The 16,944-nt window shown below is 33.3% G+C and overlaps 1 protein-coding gene across 1 annotated transcript in view; it reads right to left on the reverse strand.

Annotated features, from left to right (window-relative positions):
- Nucleotides 1-199: 199 nt before the first annotated feature.
- The window catches only part of LOC104912366, a 37,512-nt gene continuing 20,767 nt past the window's right edge, over nucleotides 200-16,944 (reverse strand). Inside the window, exons 2-20 of the mRNA XM_019618359.1 lie at nucleotides 15,351-15,585; nucleotides 12,797-12,933; nucleotides 12,479-12,570; nucleotides 12,115-12,223; nucleotides 11,451-11,477; nucleotides 11,063-11,101; nucleotides 10,333-10,377; nucleotides 8,960-9,001; nucleotides 7,499-7,540; nucleotides 6,566-6,601; nucleotides 5,864-5,899; nucleotides 4,777-4,815; nucleotides 4,064-4,081; nucleotides 3,496-3,531; nucleotides 2,988-3,029; nucleotides 2,128-2,169; nucleotides 1,795-1,824; nucleotides 1,477-1,512; nucleotides 200-274 (exon numbers count right to left, since the gene is read on the reverse strand). Coding sequence (XP_019473904.1) covers nucleotides 200-274; nucleotides 1,477-1,512; nucleotides 1,795-1,824; nucleotides 2,128-2,169; nucleotides 2,988-3,029; nucleotides 3,496-3,531; nucleotides 4,064-4,081; nucleotides 4,777-4,815; nucleotides 5,864-5,899; nucleotides 6,566-6,601; nucleotides 7,499-7,540; nucleotides 8,960-9,001; nucleotides 10,333-10,377; nucleotides 11,063-11,101; nucleotides 11,451-11,477; nucleotides 12,115-12,223; nucleotides 12,479-12,570; nucleotides 12,797-12,933; nucleotides 15,351-15,585 — 1,158 coding nt within the window. The remainder of the gene's footprint in view (nucleotides 275-1,476; nucleotides 1,513-1,794; nucleotides 1,825-2,127; nucleotides 2,170-2,987; nucleotides 3,030-3,495; nucleotides 3,532-4,063; nucleotides 4,082-4,776; nucleotides 4,816-5,863; nucleotides 5,900-6,565; nucleotides 6,602-7,498; nucleotides 7,541-8,959; nucleotides 9,002-10,332; nucleotides 10,378-11,062; nucleotides 11,102-11,450; nucleotides 11,478-12,114; nucleotides 12,224-12,478; nucleotides 12,571-12,796; nucleotides 12,934-15,350; nucleotides 15,586-16,944) is intronic.

Here is a 16,944-nt window from a genome sequence, read left to right on the forward strand (position 1 = left end):
TCCACTGCCTGTGCATTTTTTTCTTACTGTTCAGCTTGACCAGCACAATGATGCTGAATGAGATGATTTCAGATGCCAGAATTCCATACAAATAAATAGCATGTGGATAATTTATAAACATAAGAACATACTATCAGAGAAGAAGTTAAAATTCTGAGTGATTGCTAATGCTTTTGCAGTGCCATAGAACTCAACTATCTTAGATGCTGTATACTGACTGATGATTGTCTATGCTTACCTGGCTGTAGGAAGTACCTCCTTCCGGCTGTAAGACCTGTAATTAAAGAAATCAATTCAAAATTATTTTGCTTGTGATGTAGATGCATCTTTCACTTTTATCCCTTCTATGAAAAAAAGAAAAGAATAAGACAGAATTTACTGTTTCTGAACTAGAATTATTTTGATATATGTTATTCAGGATTAATTTCCCAGCATATTTTACATATCAAACAACCACAGATTAGTTTTACATCTCAGATAAGGTGCTAGGCTTATGGAAGCTTCTCAGGACATTTAAAGGGTGCAACACTTTCTGGATGTTTTCTTTTGCCTGTTGATTCTCAGAAGCTTTGCTTAGATGGCCAATGGTAGCTGCAATGCTGACACGTTTGGATTTTTGATGGGGCTCTGTTGTATAATTCCCTTCCTCTTTGGGGAAATGAAGGTGGTATATACAGAATTAGCAAAAATTCCATTAAAAAATATAGATTAATATAAAGAAAACAAAATGATGTAATTATAAGTAGCAGGTCAAACAAATTAGTCAAGGCTGCTAATATCCTTTAAAAAACTTTTATTAACAAAGACACCAAATAATTATAATAATAATAAGCTGCTCATGTAATCTAACTTCAATACAGTGTCATAAAAGAGGAAATGTTTCATATAGGAGCACAGCTGTGCCATAGCTGTCTGGGAGAGTTATGAAGACAGGAACTGGCAAAAAAAGATTTGAACCATCTTCAGTATTTCTTCTAGTTTGACACAAGTTGTAGGAAAATTTATATCTACCTTACAATGCTTTAATTCACATATTAACAATAAAAGGACATATCTTAGATCTGAAGGCTATAAGATCAAGTCTGCCTGCAGTGGAGAAGCTCAACCAATGTTTTTTAACTCCTTAAACACTTGTTTGTTCTGTGATTGAAGTGGACAATGAAGAACTGACTATAAGTTTGTTTTACCATGTTAATCTGGAAGAGAAACAGCACTGAGGAAAATATTTCTACCATAATTTTTCAAATTTCATGTCCTTTTTAAAAGATTAGAAAGAGACAGGAACGCATGCTTTTGCAGATACCTACTGGAAAAAAATACAACTATCATTTTCACAATAAAAGTTTTGAAATGGATTTGGAGATTTGTTTTAGAACTCAAAATAAACAGAAAAGAAACATCACGTTAAGTGATTTTAAGTTTTGCAGTGCCATGAGAGACTACTTTCTCAAATGCTATATACTGAATAATGCTTACCGGGCCATAAGAACTGCCAGGTTGAAGCTGAGAGATCTGTAAGAAAAGCAAGAATCCATTTGTAAACAAAGCTACAGATTTAGCAGAGCTACAGCAGAAAAAAATAAAAACATTGCCCAATAGATTTCCTCTGTTCTATATTCTGTTTTCCTATATGGTAATCCTGTGAGATGACCAAAAACCAGGAACTACCTTGAAACAAGCAAGTTTGCAAACAAACAAACCACAAAAAATGCTCAGACCAACAAACAACCAATGTTCTTTTGAAAGGCAGATCCCTATAGAAAAGCTCAATGTATTTCAGAAAAAAAGCCTCACCTGGCCATAGGACTGGGTGCCTCGGGAACCCTTTAAGAAAGAGAAGAAAATGACCACCTTGTTAAAGAACGTCATTGTTTTATAAGGCTTTTATAAAGTGCATAATGATTATGCAAATACAGCTGGACAAAGGTTTCCCAACAAGGCTCCTCCTGAGCCAAAGGAGACAGAGTAGTACACTATCACCCCTACAATGTATCATCCTACTATGGCAAAAGCCATAACTCAAAACTGGGACTCAGTTTGCCAAAAGAAACATCAAAGAATCTGTCAGTCCCACTGATCACAGAGAGATCAGTGAAGAACTTCTTAGAGAACATGCAGTTTGCTTACCTGTCCGTAAGAACTGCTGCTGATAGTGTAGGTTGGCCCACCCTAGCACAAGGAAACCATTTGGTTAGTATCCTTTCATAAGGAACCATTTTGCTTTAACAAAACTGAGGAGCCTGGCCCACACTAAGATAGCCTTATGGTTGTGTTATTTGTGATGTCTGTGGCACTGAGCTCTAGAAGTCAGAGCTATCCTTGGTCAAACTTCTTCTCACTACTTGCAGTGATATAGATAATACTGACAATTTTTTCCTTCCCTGTTCTCCCTCACCACCACTGCTCAAGAAATCAGAATACTTCATCCTTTTGTTCACACCAAGAATATTCTCATGCATTACTCCACAATCATTTTTTATCATTATGTTATTATTTTTACCCACTTATTCTTGCTACAAGTAGCTCTATCTGCGAGGCTTGAAATAAGGCTGAAATACCTTGTTGCACATAAGTACAGAGTTATGATTCTCTATCATTCTTCGTCCTTCACAACTTATGGAAATTTGTGGTCTAATATACATGGGGTCTGAATCTACCAGCATGGGATTCTTCTTGTGATGCTGAGCCTAGAAACACTTCTGGCATGTTATTATGACTTTTCTACAGATTTTAAAGGACACATTGTGATGAACACAGTCATTTCACTTCAACTAATGACATACAGAAATACATTTATGAATATTTTAACCAAAAGGGGCTAAACACCAATAATTACAGACAAAAAAAAAAACAAAAAAAAAACCCAAAGCTACTTAAGTACCTGTGACCTGTGAAATATGTTTATGTACACATGTAGGAAGATATCATTATTCTGATCCTATTTGAGTGAAATCTAGAGGCATCTACTCCTTTTTAATCTCACCTACCCGAACATAAGTAGCACCGCTGCTTTGCTGCTTTTGTCCACTCTATACAGGAAAAAAATAACGTTATTCATTTTAAAGAGGAATTGCTTATGTACCATGACTAAAAAGCTATTTTTAAAACTACAGGACAGTAAGTTTATGTCTTTCCTTGCTTTATTTATGCCATCTCAATGTGCTACAGTGATAAATACTTCAGCATACAAAGATACTTCACAATGACAATTATTTATATAATTACGTCATTTTGTGGTATTTCTGGGAAATTAAAATACAGAGGCTTTCATGTTTTGTACTTACACAACGCAGTTGCAATGATTGTTGATCAACAACCAAAAAGAATACTCACTTTTCTTTAACTACAGAAACACATCTACTTTATCACTGTAGTTTGTGTACCACTGATTTAAAATATCCATATTCATTTATCCCCAAATAGATGAGTCATTGCATAGTTTACTGAGGCAGAGTTTGAGATAAAGCACAAAGACCATGAAGAAAGAACATCTACCTGTACCACGATCTTAGTAGCAGAATTGCCCAAACTCTGTAAAACAGAACAGGAAAGAAAATAAATTTGATTTGTCAAACAGAAAATTTCTGGTTCTACTACTTTGCTTAGGATAATAAAGGAAAGGGGAGCACATATGATGTACTAAGCATTGTATTCTGAAAACACAGTACTAAACTAGTTTAAAAACTAGATAAACTAGTTTACCCTCAGCTCAGAAGGGGAAGGAGCCCAACACTACTGAAGTAATTTCCTATGCCTAAATCTTCTTCTAAAAGAGCCCTTGAAAGAGCACAGGCTACAGATTTTTGCAGTACCAGTTAGCTCAGTTTTTCCAAATTGGGTGAGTGAAGCTGAGACATTATCACCACTCAAATACCTCATAATCACCTGTACATCAACACATACCTGAATTCAGTTTCTAAGTCAATTACTGTGATCAGTTTTGGGTTATGAGGGACAAACTTAAATGGGTAGTAGACACCATTTCAAAGTAACAGGTTTGACCCCACAAGGCATTTGTCACTGTTAGAGAAATCATTTAAAAAAAAAAAAAAAGTATGCTTACCTGGGGATAAGTATGACGCTGCAAATGAAAACAAAAATCTTAAGTATTCTGCACAAAGGTTTGTCTAAGCAATATTTTGCAGCATAAAAAGGTCCCTGTCTTTTTGGTGCAATACATGACCAAACATGGAAGAAAGATATAGGAAGATAATAGATTAATAATTGATTTTAATATTCATTCAGGTTGGAACAAGTTTGAGTAGGAAGAGGGTATCAGAAAAAAAAAAAAAAACACACACACATATGTATCAATTTTGACATACAAACTCACTTTAACCACATTACAGTAAAACTTTATTTTGGCTGATTATGAGCCAGTAAGTGAAATGGAAATTTACTACTTTAAAAACAAGAATAGAAGTGAATTTACAAAAAAAATTGCGGTGGAAGCAGAAAATCAAAACTATTCAGGAACATGGATGTTATATATATCGAGACTCGTGGAATCTGAACTTAATCAAATATCTCTGGAAGTGGTAATAGCAATCATAGAATCATGACTCAGGTCAACTACTTGGCCTGTCATCTCATGTAGATGCAGTTACTATCTCACTATTGTCTTTCCCCAAAAGTAATTATGATCCCAGGATAAACCCTGTGTGACAAAGATTTGTCTCCATATGCATGAGACATCATTCTGACAAATTAAAACATGAAGCTATTTAAATGTTTTTTGAGTCAAAACTTTGAGAGTGGTAGAGAGAAACTGCTTACCACAGGCGGAAACGGGTTGCTGTTGGGAATGATCACTACCTGCAGACAGAATGGAGAAAGCTGTTTGTTTACTTATCACAGGCTTTCTTTAAATATGTTAGAAAAACAAAAAATGTTGAATTCTCTAAATTTACAAGCATAGATAATAATACTACGGATGATCACCTTTAAAAAGTAGTACTGTTTTTAACAAAAATTCTTAATGTGCACTACCAATGAAAGAAGAATGTATACAAGGTATACACAAGAGCATAAGGAAACTTGCTTCCATTCAGACAGTGACTCAGCTGTAAAGGCTGTAATGTACTACATCCACTGGCTTATACACATATATATGACGTTTCTACTGCCCACCAAGAGATGGAAGACCAATTCAGTCTATATTCAGTGTTTCACTATAGGAAGTATTAATATTGGCTTCATTTTTTTAATAACTTTGAATGCAATAGTAGTGTCTTCTGCTTAGGTATTCATGTTTTCTGATCAGAAGCTTTTCTTTTTTTAACTGAAAACAGTATCATTCAGTGGTGTAGAAAGGAAGAGCTGATGCTATCACAAGTAAGGAATTCCAACATAAAGCAGGCAGAATTTTTTGAAATGTAAATTATCCAAAAATATCAGTACAATTTGAAACAAAGAGGAAATTTAAATGGAAAAAATCAACTGTGAAGACAAATGGTCACAGTATATGTTTACTAGTCATAGCTCTGAGCTTTCTGGGGAATGGACTGAGAGGAATAGTCTGTGTAAATATTAAGAGTCAAATACATGAATTCTTATTGATTTCATTTCCTCAGACTTATCTTAAAAATCATTACACAATCTGTAATCTTAAAAACCTTATTTCTTAAACTAAAAAATCTCCATAAAAAATTGTCAAATTTTAACGTTTTAGATACAGCTAAGTCAACTGTCAACAAAAGCCACTGCTGCACAGAGAAGCACTATATGGCAATGAGGAATCAAACAGATTCCAATTATACAAATAAAAAATTTTTAATAGTACCACTAAAATAAAAGGATTCGTGCCAAGTTACACCTGTATGAATTCTTTCTCCTTTGAATTAAAAAGAAAAGGCACACTTACCTTCTTACCGGAATCTGAACTACTTGCAGGAACAGACTGTAAAGAATACACAAAGACATATTTTGCTTAGGTAAGTTTTTGACAAATTACATACAGCATTATCTTGCACAAGAATGTTACAGATAATTACAGTATTTCCCTAGATTCCTAAACAAAATAACATTTTGAAGGAAAATAAGAATGTACAGGTAACTGACAAATGAACAACAGAAATAAGATACTTTTTTTATTTCTTTTTCAAACACTAAAAAGTTTGTTTGTAATAAAAGTAACTGCTGGTAGAAAAAAAATGAATCACTTTTACCTTCATCAAAAAAAAAAAAGCAAGAAAAATCAATAAAACAGCCACTGAAAAAATAATCTACTGTTGAAACACAAGCTGGTATAAATAGGAAACGCCATAAGAATACAAATGTTTCAAATGGAGCATTACGTAATGTGCAAATTCTTCTTTTATCAAACCACAAACACAATTGCATAGGCAAGAGTCACAAAACAAAGGTAAATATCTTCTAGCAGGTGTGATATCACAGTGTGCTCTGAATGTGTAAATTGTTTGTTGAAGTCATTTCCAGATATAAAAATACATAACTATTTGAAGATCCTTCTTCCCTTCCATATATTTTATTATTATTCAGTAGAAGTTGACTGCAGCTGCTTAGTATGCTGAAAATGAAAGCATGCTGGAGAGTACATAGTTACCTGGCCGTAGGTAAGACTGCCATATGAGGATGCACTCTGAAAACAAAATATAAGTCAGTTCTTTATTTCCACAATCATTGGTTAACTACGTCCTGAAGCCATTGCTTTTCTCCTTAGAGTATTTACACTTCAAGTGAACTTAATTTTAAATACTTAACAAATCAAGGGCAACACAAAATTATTCTGAAATTGCTTGACGATTACAGCAGTAAAATTTTTCAAGCATTCTAATAGTCACAAAACTAATGTTACTCAATCACAAATGAAGTTTACACTTGCATATTACACAAATATAATAATTTAATAAGTATAATAATAATTTAATATTCCAGAGTTAGAATAACAAATCTTATACCTAAAGTTAAGCACATGATTGTGTGGTTTCCTTAGCTAAGGTTTCATTTCAAAACAGGCAGTATAAAACGTATCGTATTTCTGACAGACTCTTTACATCCTTTCATTATTTTTAAAATGGAAAGTAAGTTAGATTTAAAAATGCTTTTTTCCCCTAAACAGAGAAGGAAAGAAATGATATAGATTACATTCATATCCCAATATAGAGTTGTTGGATTTAAACACAAAGATTGTTTAAGAAAAATTATAGGACTTACTATGCAATATCTGAACTAACAGATCACACGCATTAAGAACTAAGAAGGAATTCTGAAATTTTGGTAGACTAAAAAGATTTCATTGAGACAGTGAATGAGTAATACTTTTAATTCTTGTTATGAGTTTCAGAATAGTACCTGATGTCACCAACATTTTCTTTAATATGTTTAGGAAAAATAATCTACCTCTGCATAAGTAAATGTACTGCAATCTGCAATGAGGAGGTGAGTTAATAAGCATAATAAGCATAGTAATAAGTAATTAGTAAATAAATAAACAAAAAAATATAAGTAAAAATAAGTAAACTTATAAGCAGCTTACATCTTTACACGCATTCTGGCTATATGCATTGGCAGCACCTCCCTAGGAAGAAAACAGACCAAGTAGTTATTTCTCTGCCATATTTAGCTTACAGCAAAAGAGATGCTTCAGACAATCTCAGTTTTAACTGATCCTTGCATGGAATTTGTAAAGAACAGATGATAAGGAGAATACTGTTAATGTGTGAACACCCACACATCATAGGTAAGAGCAATGCACACTATCACTTTACATATTAGGGAACATATAGTGGAATTCAAGAAATATTTTAAAACTCACACTATCAGGAAATTACTTTAATAGAAATAAGTGGTAAGGATTTAAAAAAATGCTTGCAATTCAAACATTGACCGCGTAATATATACCTACAGGAAGATGGGAAAATTAGGAATCTGAAACTAAATATAAGGAAAAGTTAACTCTTTCCTTATTCAGAGACAATGAAATATAAAAATAACAAAGTCCAGCATAAATAGTAATAGTTCCCCTTATAAAGCAAGTCTCCTATTATTAATAAACACAACTCTCACAAAACTGTAATTCTGATTTTCTTTTGTACAACTCCAATACACTCCAAAATTTACTTTGTTTTACAAGAAGAAATGACATGAACATTTCACACTTTTGGAAACACTGTCCTTATTGGTGCTGAGCAGTCTCAACTACTGTACTATGAGCGCTGAGCATTACAACTACAATAGCCATAATATGATAAACAAGAATATAACTGTCATTGACATAAAGAGTTAATTTCAGTATTTCATTTACCTTCCAAGTTTTCTCCTCTTTTTTTTTTTTTTTTTAATATATTGAGAGAACTTTTGAACAAAGTCACTTTGAAAAATTGAAAAATAAAGATCTTATTTTGTAAATGCTGAAAGGAAATCAAAATTTCCATTATTTGGCATAAAAATATTTTAGCCTGTATGACCAGTCATCATCTTGATACAAATGCTTCTGAGAAGTGTTTGAGCTAGTCAGCAACATGTTACAGCACTCTGCCATCTTTGATTGATTTCTGAAAGAATTAATAAATTCACAAGTGCCCATGCCACAGGTGAGATGAAATGGCCTTAGTTATTGTAGATATCTGTATGACGAATTTAGAATGTGTAGACCAATTTCAACCAGTTTTGTCTTAGGTAGAAGGGGAAAACAGAGAACTTGTCTGATGAGCATTACTTTAGTTCAAAACAATAACCCTTCAGTGCAAGAAGTAACCCTTCCAGCCCTCTTTTTCCACTAAAACCATACATTTCTATAAAGCTTCGTAATATCCCAGTTTCTCAACTACTTCATACCACTGAATAAACCATAACACTTATCTTCTTCTAGCTTTCTCCATTATTTTCCTTTTGAAACAGAAATTTCTAGAGATTACTTACATAAATAACATAATTTAAGTTTCTATAAATATAGTTACATCAGCTACAATACAGTAAATATGAGAACAGTTCTTACTGGGACACATCCACTCTTGCTTATTGTGTAGACTGTTCCACTCTGAAAGAAAAAAAAAAACACCAAACATAAGTTATTCCTATAGTTTAAAAAAAAAAAAGGACAGAAAAGTTTGGTCAGAAAAAAAAAGAAAAAACAACAGAAAAACTCCTGTTGTTTATGGCACAAAAAGCCAAGCAGCTGACAACGTGCACAAACAACTTGTCCTGTGGGACAAGGAAATACAGAAGTTACCTGTTCAATCACAACTGTCTGGAACACTTATTTTACTATGAAACATTAGCCATCTTCTGGATTTCATATAACACTGTCATTGGTCAGGCAGCCTTTCAAAGTCCATGAGTCGTTATACTAAATGACTCATATTTTAGAATAAAAATAACAACTTCAGGCAATTATATGACAAGATGGAAAAGATAGCCTTTAGAAAAGAGAACGTATTACAAATGAAAGAAATGCAATGAAGAAAAGTCTAAAGTTAGCATATAAATCAAAGTCATCTCTCCGAGTCTGGTAACTCCTCTTACAAGTAATGGAAATGGACAAATTTACCAGATAATTCACTAATAAATATAATTACCGGTAAGTAGTTAGAAATATATCCTTGGGAAGCTCAGTTCAAGAAATTTAGAGACATGTCAGAAAGCATTTGACAATACAAACAGGCATGTAGTGGTAGTACAGATTATTAACTAAAAACACAATCATTCTCATCTGATTGAAAAAGTTCAAGTCAACAGCAAGAATACAGATGTACTTATTTCAGAAGTTTTAAAAGGCTAACCAGGCAATGAAATCCCTGAACATTCAACTGCAAATATAAACCTGTGAAACAAGTGATGTAGACATTATACTGGCATTTTAATATACGCACAAATATCTCACAAAATTTTGAGAAATTTTGCAAATTGTAGAGAAGACTGTGAAAGTACAGTCGCTCCTTTTATTTTGATTACCAAAACATGAAATTAGCAAAATGCCCAACAAATTAATTAATAATGAGTACATTTTCATTATACCAGATGTCTCTAAAATTTGGATGTACAAAGTTTGTATTTGGATGAACATGCATAAACACAGGTAGGAATCCTATAGAAATATCGAAGAAACTTCTCCTTCTCCAGTGGATCAGGTTAATGCTCAGTAAATTTGATTAATGCTTGAAATCAGAGGTGGTGAAACAGCTAATAGGTCAAAATGCTGTCAGCAAACTATTGAGTTTGACAGCGCAGCCTAGTCCAGATACTGCACATTTTACTAGAAGAACAACTTTGGCCTTCTGTTAACTAGAGACATTGTATCACCTTAGTAGTGTTTATTTGTTCAAGGTTACTGAAGGAGAATGTACAAACCTTTGAAATTGGGATCTTTACCTGACCACTAGAATAGCTGCTCTGAGAGGAACCGGAAGGTTGAACCTGTAAAGAAATCAAAGTGTTACTTTCATTCAAGGAAATTGATTTTCATATAAAGTACTTTCATGAAAGAAAGATCTACTTTGTGAGAAAAAGGAGAAAACATGAAGTAGTTTTACTGTGACTTCATTCCTTCAATACTATTATAATTATTTCAGAGATTCTTTAATATCCATCATTGAGAAGCAGGTCTCAACTGGAAAGATCATTAAATAGTGTCAAATTATGCAACATTCAAAGGAAAACCTTTTAGTGATATGACTACGTAATCATTAGGCACTATGAAAATGCAGGGCATGTTTTCTGTGAGGAGGGAAAGAAGTGAAAGAGGTTTTTTCACTGAGCTGAATGACAATATTCTGGGAAAAAAATTAATAGGCTGTATATATCTATATGATGATTTGAAGAGTATGATGCTTTAGAACCATTAAAATAAACAATATTAAAAAGATGCATAAACAAAGAAGTAGTACAACTATCAAGATAGACAGGGCAAAAATAAATTGAACCACAAAGGGATAAAGATGCGTTGAGAAGTAGCTTTTGTTTAGGTTTATATATATGTATGTATATACGTACATATATATATGTATACACATATGTATATACTCACATCCACACACCTTACTGTTTTTTTCTTTTAAAACAATTAGCAATAAATTGATATCTTTACAAAAATAATACCTACCACAACACATCCACCTTGTCTGGTGTATGTCCCTCCACGCTGTAAGAAATTACAGATTCAAGTTACTGTTTGATGATTCTTTTACTAACACCGAGTTATTTCTAAAAGGGAACTAAACTGAATTCACATTTGTGGCCTGAGTAAAAAAGTCAGTTCTTGATTGCTTATAATACCTTACCTGTTGTAATAATCTCATTTGATATTTAACATTATCTCACTAAAATACTTTCAAAATTAAGTACAAAAATGTAAAGTTCTCTCTAGGAAAATAACGTGGATACTATGATAAAACCTTCATGCTGCAACTATGAAATAACTGGATCAGGAAGACAGGAATCCTAAAACTGAGTTAACTGAAACTGTGAAATTGTAAATAATTTGTTCTTACCTTGCTGCATTCAATTTCTATCATAACCTGGGAAAAAAAAAAAAAAAAAGAAAAAGAGGAAACAGTTACAAATTATTTCAAACTAAGGAAAAAAAAGATTATTATATGAAGTAAGAAAAACATTTGGTGAGGCGAAAGACAGTAGAGTAAGTGTTTAATCAGAGTTAAATCACAAGATGACATAAATCAGGGCTGCTCCAATCATTACAACATTACAGATTTGAAAATATTTTGTTTACTTAAGCTGCTTATCTTGTTCAAGATGCTTAATATAAACAATTTCCGGTCCATAATAAATAAATGAGCAAATAAATTTGTAAGAATATTTACTTATGGCTATAGTTCCAGGAACAGAGGCAGCAGGAATGTACACACCAAAAGAAAAGCAGAGTCCTTTTTATCACCACCTTTCCTTTTTTTCTATGCTGTGTATTATTTTGATAACTAGATTATTTGCTTCCATGCTTCTATGGGAGATAGAACTATTCACTTTAATTTTTTTGTCAATTTAGTAAGAGAATTAGGCAGTTAAAAGCATTGAAAATATCTGATGATTATGGTCATCTTAATGAATACATGATACCAAATGTACACCTTACATCAAGTCAGAGACATTTTAACTGACTGTAGAAATTTCTAGTATGTCAATGAACTCAAAACTTACCTTCCTTTTATTTTTTTCTGTCCCATTAACTGACTTAGAATGCGTGGATGTGAGAGTTTTGCTTTCAATTCCAACCCAATATTTCTCTAGATCTTGAACAACAGTTGCACTGCAAAGAAAATAAAACAATTTATCTTTTAACAAAAAACCTTCAGAATAAAATAGCAATAAACGCTTTTTTTTCCTTCCCTCAGTCAAGATAATCTATATCAATTTTGAGAGCCATGGAGAAGTTTGAAAAGAACAGAATCATTTTCCAGAGCATTTATGACAAACTGTGAAACAAAAATGATTGTGACAAAAAGGATGTCAGAATCCACATAGAAATAAATTTTAAAGGCAAAGAAAAAGAAATATTATTTACATGAACTGAAGATCTCTAACATCATTTGGAGCAATCCATGTTGTCGTAATTTTCTGCTTCAGATCAGAATTTGTATGACTTACTGCTGAATTCTACAATTAAAAAGAAATTATATAAGAGAAAAGTGATTTTTATCTATACTTGGGTAACTGTCTTTACTACATTAGGTAATGCTGATGTCCTTCTAATGATTGTCAGGTAATTGTTATGTTAAGTTTTCATGAGTCTTTCTCAAGAAAAATCTACATTTTTAAATGTATTTTATCTGTTGATAAATATCTTCTGCCATTAAAACTTCTGTCAAGAGTGAACACGTACCGTGATGTTATGACATGCCAAGCCTTTTGTGTTTGGATCTGTAATTTTAAAAGTACCAACAGGAACATCTCCTCCTATTTCTCGAGCTTGTAGATTAAATTCTTTAAACCCAACATCTTTGAGGGCTTCTAGGGTCACTGTGATAACAGACATTTTGAGAAATTTAAGTTTCATATGTTATCAAAACCACTTTAATGTTTAACATTTAATTTCCCCCCTTCCAGAACATGACAATGTACAGAAGTTAACTTCTTTTTAAAAGTTACAATCTTTTATAGTCCTTAAAAGAAAATTAAGACTTATTACAGTTCTCGTTGATTGTCAAGACTGACAACAAAGGCAAAGAAAGAAGTTCCAAGAAGCATTTGAGTGTAAATAAGTCTATTAGAAAGTAATGGGAAAATAATGGGAAAATTACTGACAATTTTAAAAAGTAATTCTGCTCTACTAAATGACTAGACCTTTCTTATTAATTGGATTTGCTCCCCTGCATACCAGAATACTGAATGATGGTCCTGATGACCAGAATGTTATTTATTTTCTGCCTAATTAGACCCACAAAAAGTCAAAATTGAGAAAGGAAATTGCATTTTTTCTACCTCTTTTTTAAAACAAAACAAACAAACAAACAAAAACAACATTTGCCTAGTTTGAATTGCAGAACCTTCTTTTTTCGATATATTACAACTGGAAAAAATAAAAGCTAGACAATTTGTCTCTCCTAGTTTAAAATGAAAAATCAGTAATTATACACAATTTTACTGCTGAAGGAACTGAAATGGAAAACACAGAAACTGCAGAAAAGAGCAGTTCCACATTATGAATATCCAAACTGAAACTAAGTTTTAAGAAGCAATATCAGAATTGCTATGATGTATTATAAATGTGCTCAGGTAATGCCAGTATTAGGCACTTTCACAAATAAAGTCAGAGCGATCCTTTTTGCGATGTAGATGCGTGGTACTCCTTAAAAATTATGTCAGTAGATAAGAATAGATAAACTGGGAATGACAGTCAAGGCAGAGATCAATCATATCTTAACAATTTAACATTTCAAAACACCTGCATAATTAGCCTTTTAATTTGCCATCAATTTCAGTCCTAACACACTGCATGGGTGGGATGGCATCCAACACTTTAAAGGAAGCACAGACGCAACTGTAAGTTTTGCCATACGGCCTGCCATAGGTGCAATAGGAGCAATACACTCATTGGAAGGGCAGCCTACTGAAAATAAGTATGGGATGCTTACAACTTGATGCAATAGAATCATATGATGGCCTGGGTTGAAAAGGACCTTAAGGATCATCTAGTTTCAACTCTCCTGCTGTGGGCAGGGTTCCCAACTATTAGAACAGGTTGCCCAGAGCCACAGCCAGGCTGGCCTTGAATGGCTCCAGGGATGGGGCATCCACAATCTCTCTGGGCAACCTGTTCCAGTGCATCACCACCCTGTGAGTAAAAACCTTAATTATGTGCTGCTAAAGTGTTTTTAGCCTTTTTTGTCTAACAACACATCAAGACTAGTAGCATTTGGGATTTAATATCTTAGTCACAATAAATCTTGTATAACCTCACAGAACAGTCTGCATACATTTAAAATACATCCACCATTCTGTTGGCAATAGTGTTTTAAAAACAGCTCTCAGTAATCAAACAGCAGTCCTACTCTTAAAGGAATTATTCAAATGTGGTTTTCCAAGAATGAGAGTTTTAATATGACTCCAGCCCTCCATTCCTCTCCCTAGCTATCATTTGCCATGGAATCCTATCTGTGCTACAGAGATCAGGCAAAATAGAAACCCAACAGAGCAACTGGTATGAACAATGCTTACTTTGAGCTACAGAGATCCAACAATGAAAATGTGATACATTATAACTCACTTCTGCTTCTGTATTTGTTATACCAAATGACTAAAGAAGCACTCTCACGTCACTAAAGCATGACAGTACCATGAGATGGCAGCATAGTGTGGAGAAATAAGGCTGTCCAGAGACTAACTCAGATTAGGAAGATAAAAAACCAAAATAGCCCCACCTCCTGCAACTTGATAAAATCTGGGATGTGACTCTTACAAGCATGACTCAAAGCATTTCACTCTTGAGTTGTCACAGACAGTATCCTGAGTTTTTATTTTCTTGTAGGTTCACAGCATGAGTGTCACCCCTAGGATCTCTTTGCATTGCACACAGCTGATACAACAGCAAATACCCAAACAGGATGTTAGAGAGCAACTATTTATTAGTCCAGTTTGACCAGCTGTCTTATAGGATTTTAATTCTGTCACAAAACTTACAGCATGAAGTTAAAATATAGTTATCAGAGAGGGAAAAGAAAAAAATAAATTGAGAATATAGTTTTAATTATATAGATATAAATGTGAAAACACATATAAATATGAAACATTAAAAAAAGAAACATCTCAAATACAGATGAATAAGATTGAAATAAAAAAAAAATAATCAGATACATCAAGAAAGAAATGGGGTAATCCTGGTTAAGATTGGTAGTTCTAGAAGACACAAAGACTTTAGGTCATTCAGATTATTTTACCTTGGATTTCATTTCCTGGTTCAAAGCTATCAAAAGATACAGCAATAATATATGGTGGTGGAGATGTCTGTGGTTCATAGTTTGGTAACAGAGAATCACAATCAATTGAAGTATTTGCATGTGGAAAACCAAAGATTCTGGGCAGAAATATCCCACAGAACAAAAAACTAAGCAGAAGCGTCTCCTCATCTGTGGAAAAGAAGAAAAGATTATAGCAGCTGCTTTTTAGTAGTTGCTAACAAATACCTGCCCTTCTCCAAAGTAGGAAGCAGAAGAAACGTAGATAGTTTGGCTTCTGTTGCATTCATATACTTGGAAGAAAATGAATTAAAATAAAGTACGTATATACATTGACAAAACAGTGCAATAAATGAATGAGTGCTTTCATCTTAAAACACTGAATTATTAACTGAATCTTAAATTCTCTGGTCACATGACAGCAATCCATAACGGCATTATGGCTTAAGAGTCAAAAAGGGTTTACACAAACTTCCACATTGTTGAGCTGGCAGATTTAGCCCAGATCTTTATACAAGAATTAAGATCTAAGTCTTGCTCTCTCAAATTGTTTTTTGTAGCAACAACCATGATTAACAAGCTCTATTTTGATTGCTTTGCCTACTCCCACTTCAAACAACAGCCAAGAAATCTACAGTTAAATGCCATAGAGAACTCTCAGTTTTCCAAAACAATTGTTTCCTCAAGGGTTTAACATAAATGCTTCCAAAGAACTGTAAGGTCTTCAAACACAATGTATGAGATGTATCCAAGTCGTAACATCTACCCGTGCATCTTAACTTGTGCATGAACACATAAGATCATTCGGTTTTGTACGAGCTAACTAAAACAAAGAACAGAATAACCAGGAAGAGTGTGTGTGGAAATCACCAAAACAAATATTTATTTTTGCGTTTATCTCTGAAGTGAACTTAATTTTTAAAAAGCCTGTGAATCAACAGACTGAAGCTTTAAAAGATTTCCTACAAGAAGATGATAAAGGTTTGCATGGTGTCACAATCAGCAAATGCAGCAATCAGGAAAGTTATATATGCTGGTTATCATGTCTTTAGAGCAGATGGAGCATATCCCTCTCTAAGTTCTCAAGAAAATATCATTTAAATAGGACCCTTGTAAGCATTTTGTCTTGCTATCACAGTCTGCTGGGTGCGGCTGTCCAATTTCTTGTGACTATTTTAACATAATCCACCTCTAATTAAATTTTAAATACAGTACGAAGGTGCTATTATATTAATAGATGTGGTAAACAGTGATTTAATATGAACTAGAGTATGTGTTGTTGAAATCTTTCTCTGACTCATGGTTAAGATGGAAAAAATCAATTTTTAATTAGATGTTCTACTTCAAAGCAGAGAGTTCTTAGCTGGGATTGGAAAAATCCAGAGCTGTACTCTTCATGAAAGAAAATTTCTCTGAAACCTCTTCTTTCTCCTTTTTCTGGTAAGAATACAGCCAGAAACAAAAGCAGCTGAAAAATGGCTGAGTTGTCTTTTCTTTGTATTAGCTGTCTGTGTAAAGAATTAGAGGGCTACCCTAAAAGTCTCATGATGTCATCTTTTGGAACTGAGAATAAGAT

Source organism: Meleagris gallopavo, chromosome 10, assembly GCF_000146605.3.
Source record: "Meleagris gallopavo isolate NT-WF06-2002-E0010 breed Aviagen turkey brand Nicholas breeding stock chromosome 10, Turkey_5.1, whole genome shotgun sequence".
Classification (NCBI taxonomy): Eukaryota; Metazoa; Chordata; class Aves; order Galliformes; family Phasianidae; genus Meleagris; species Meleagris gallopavo.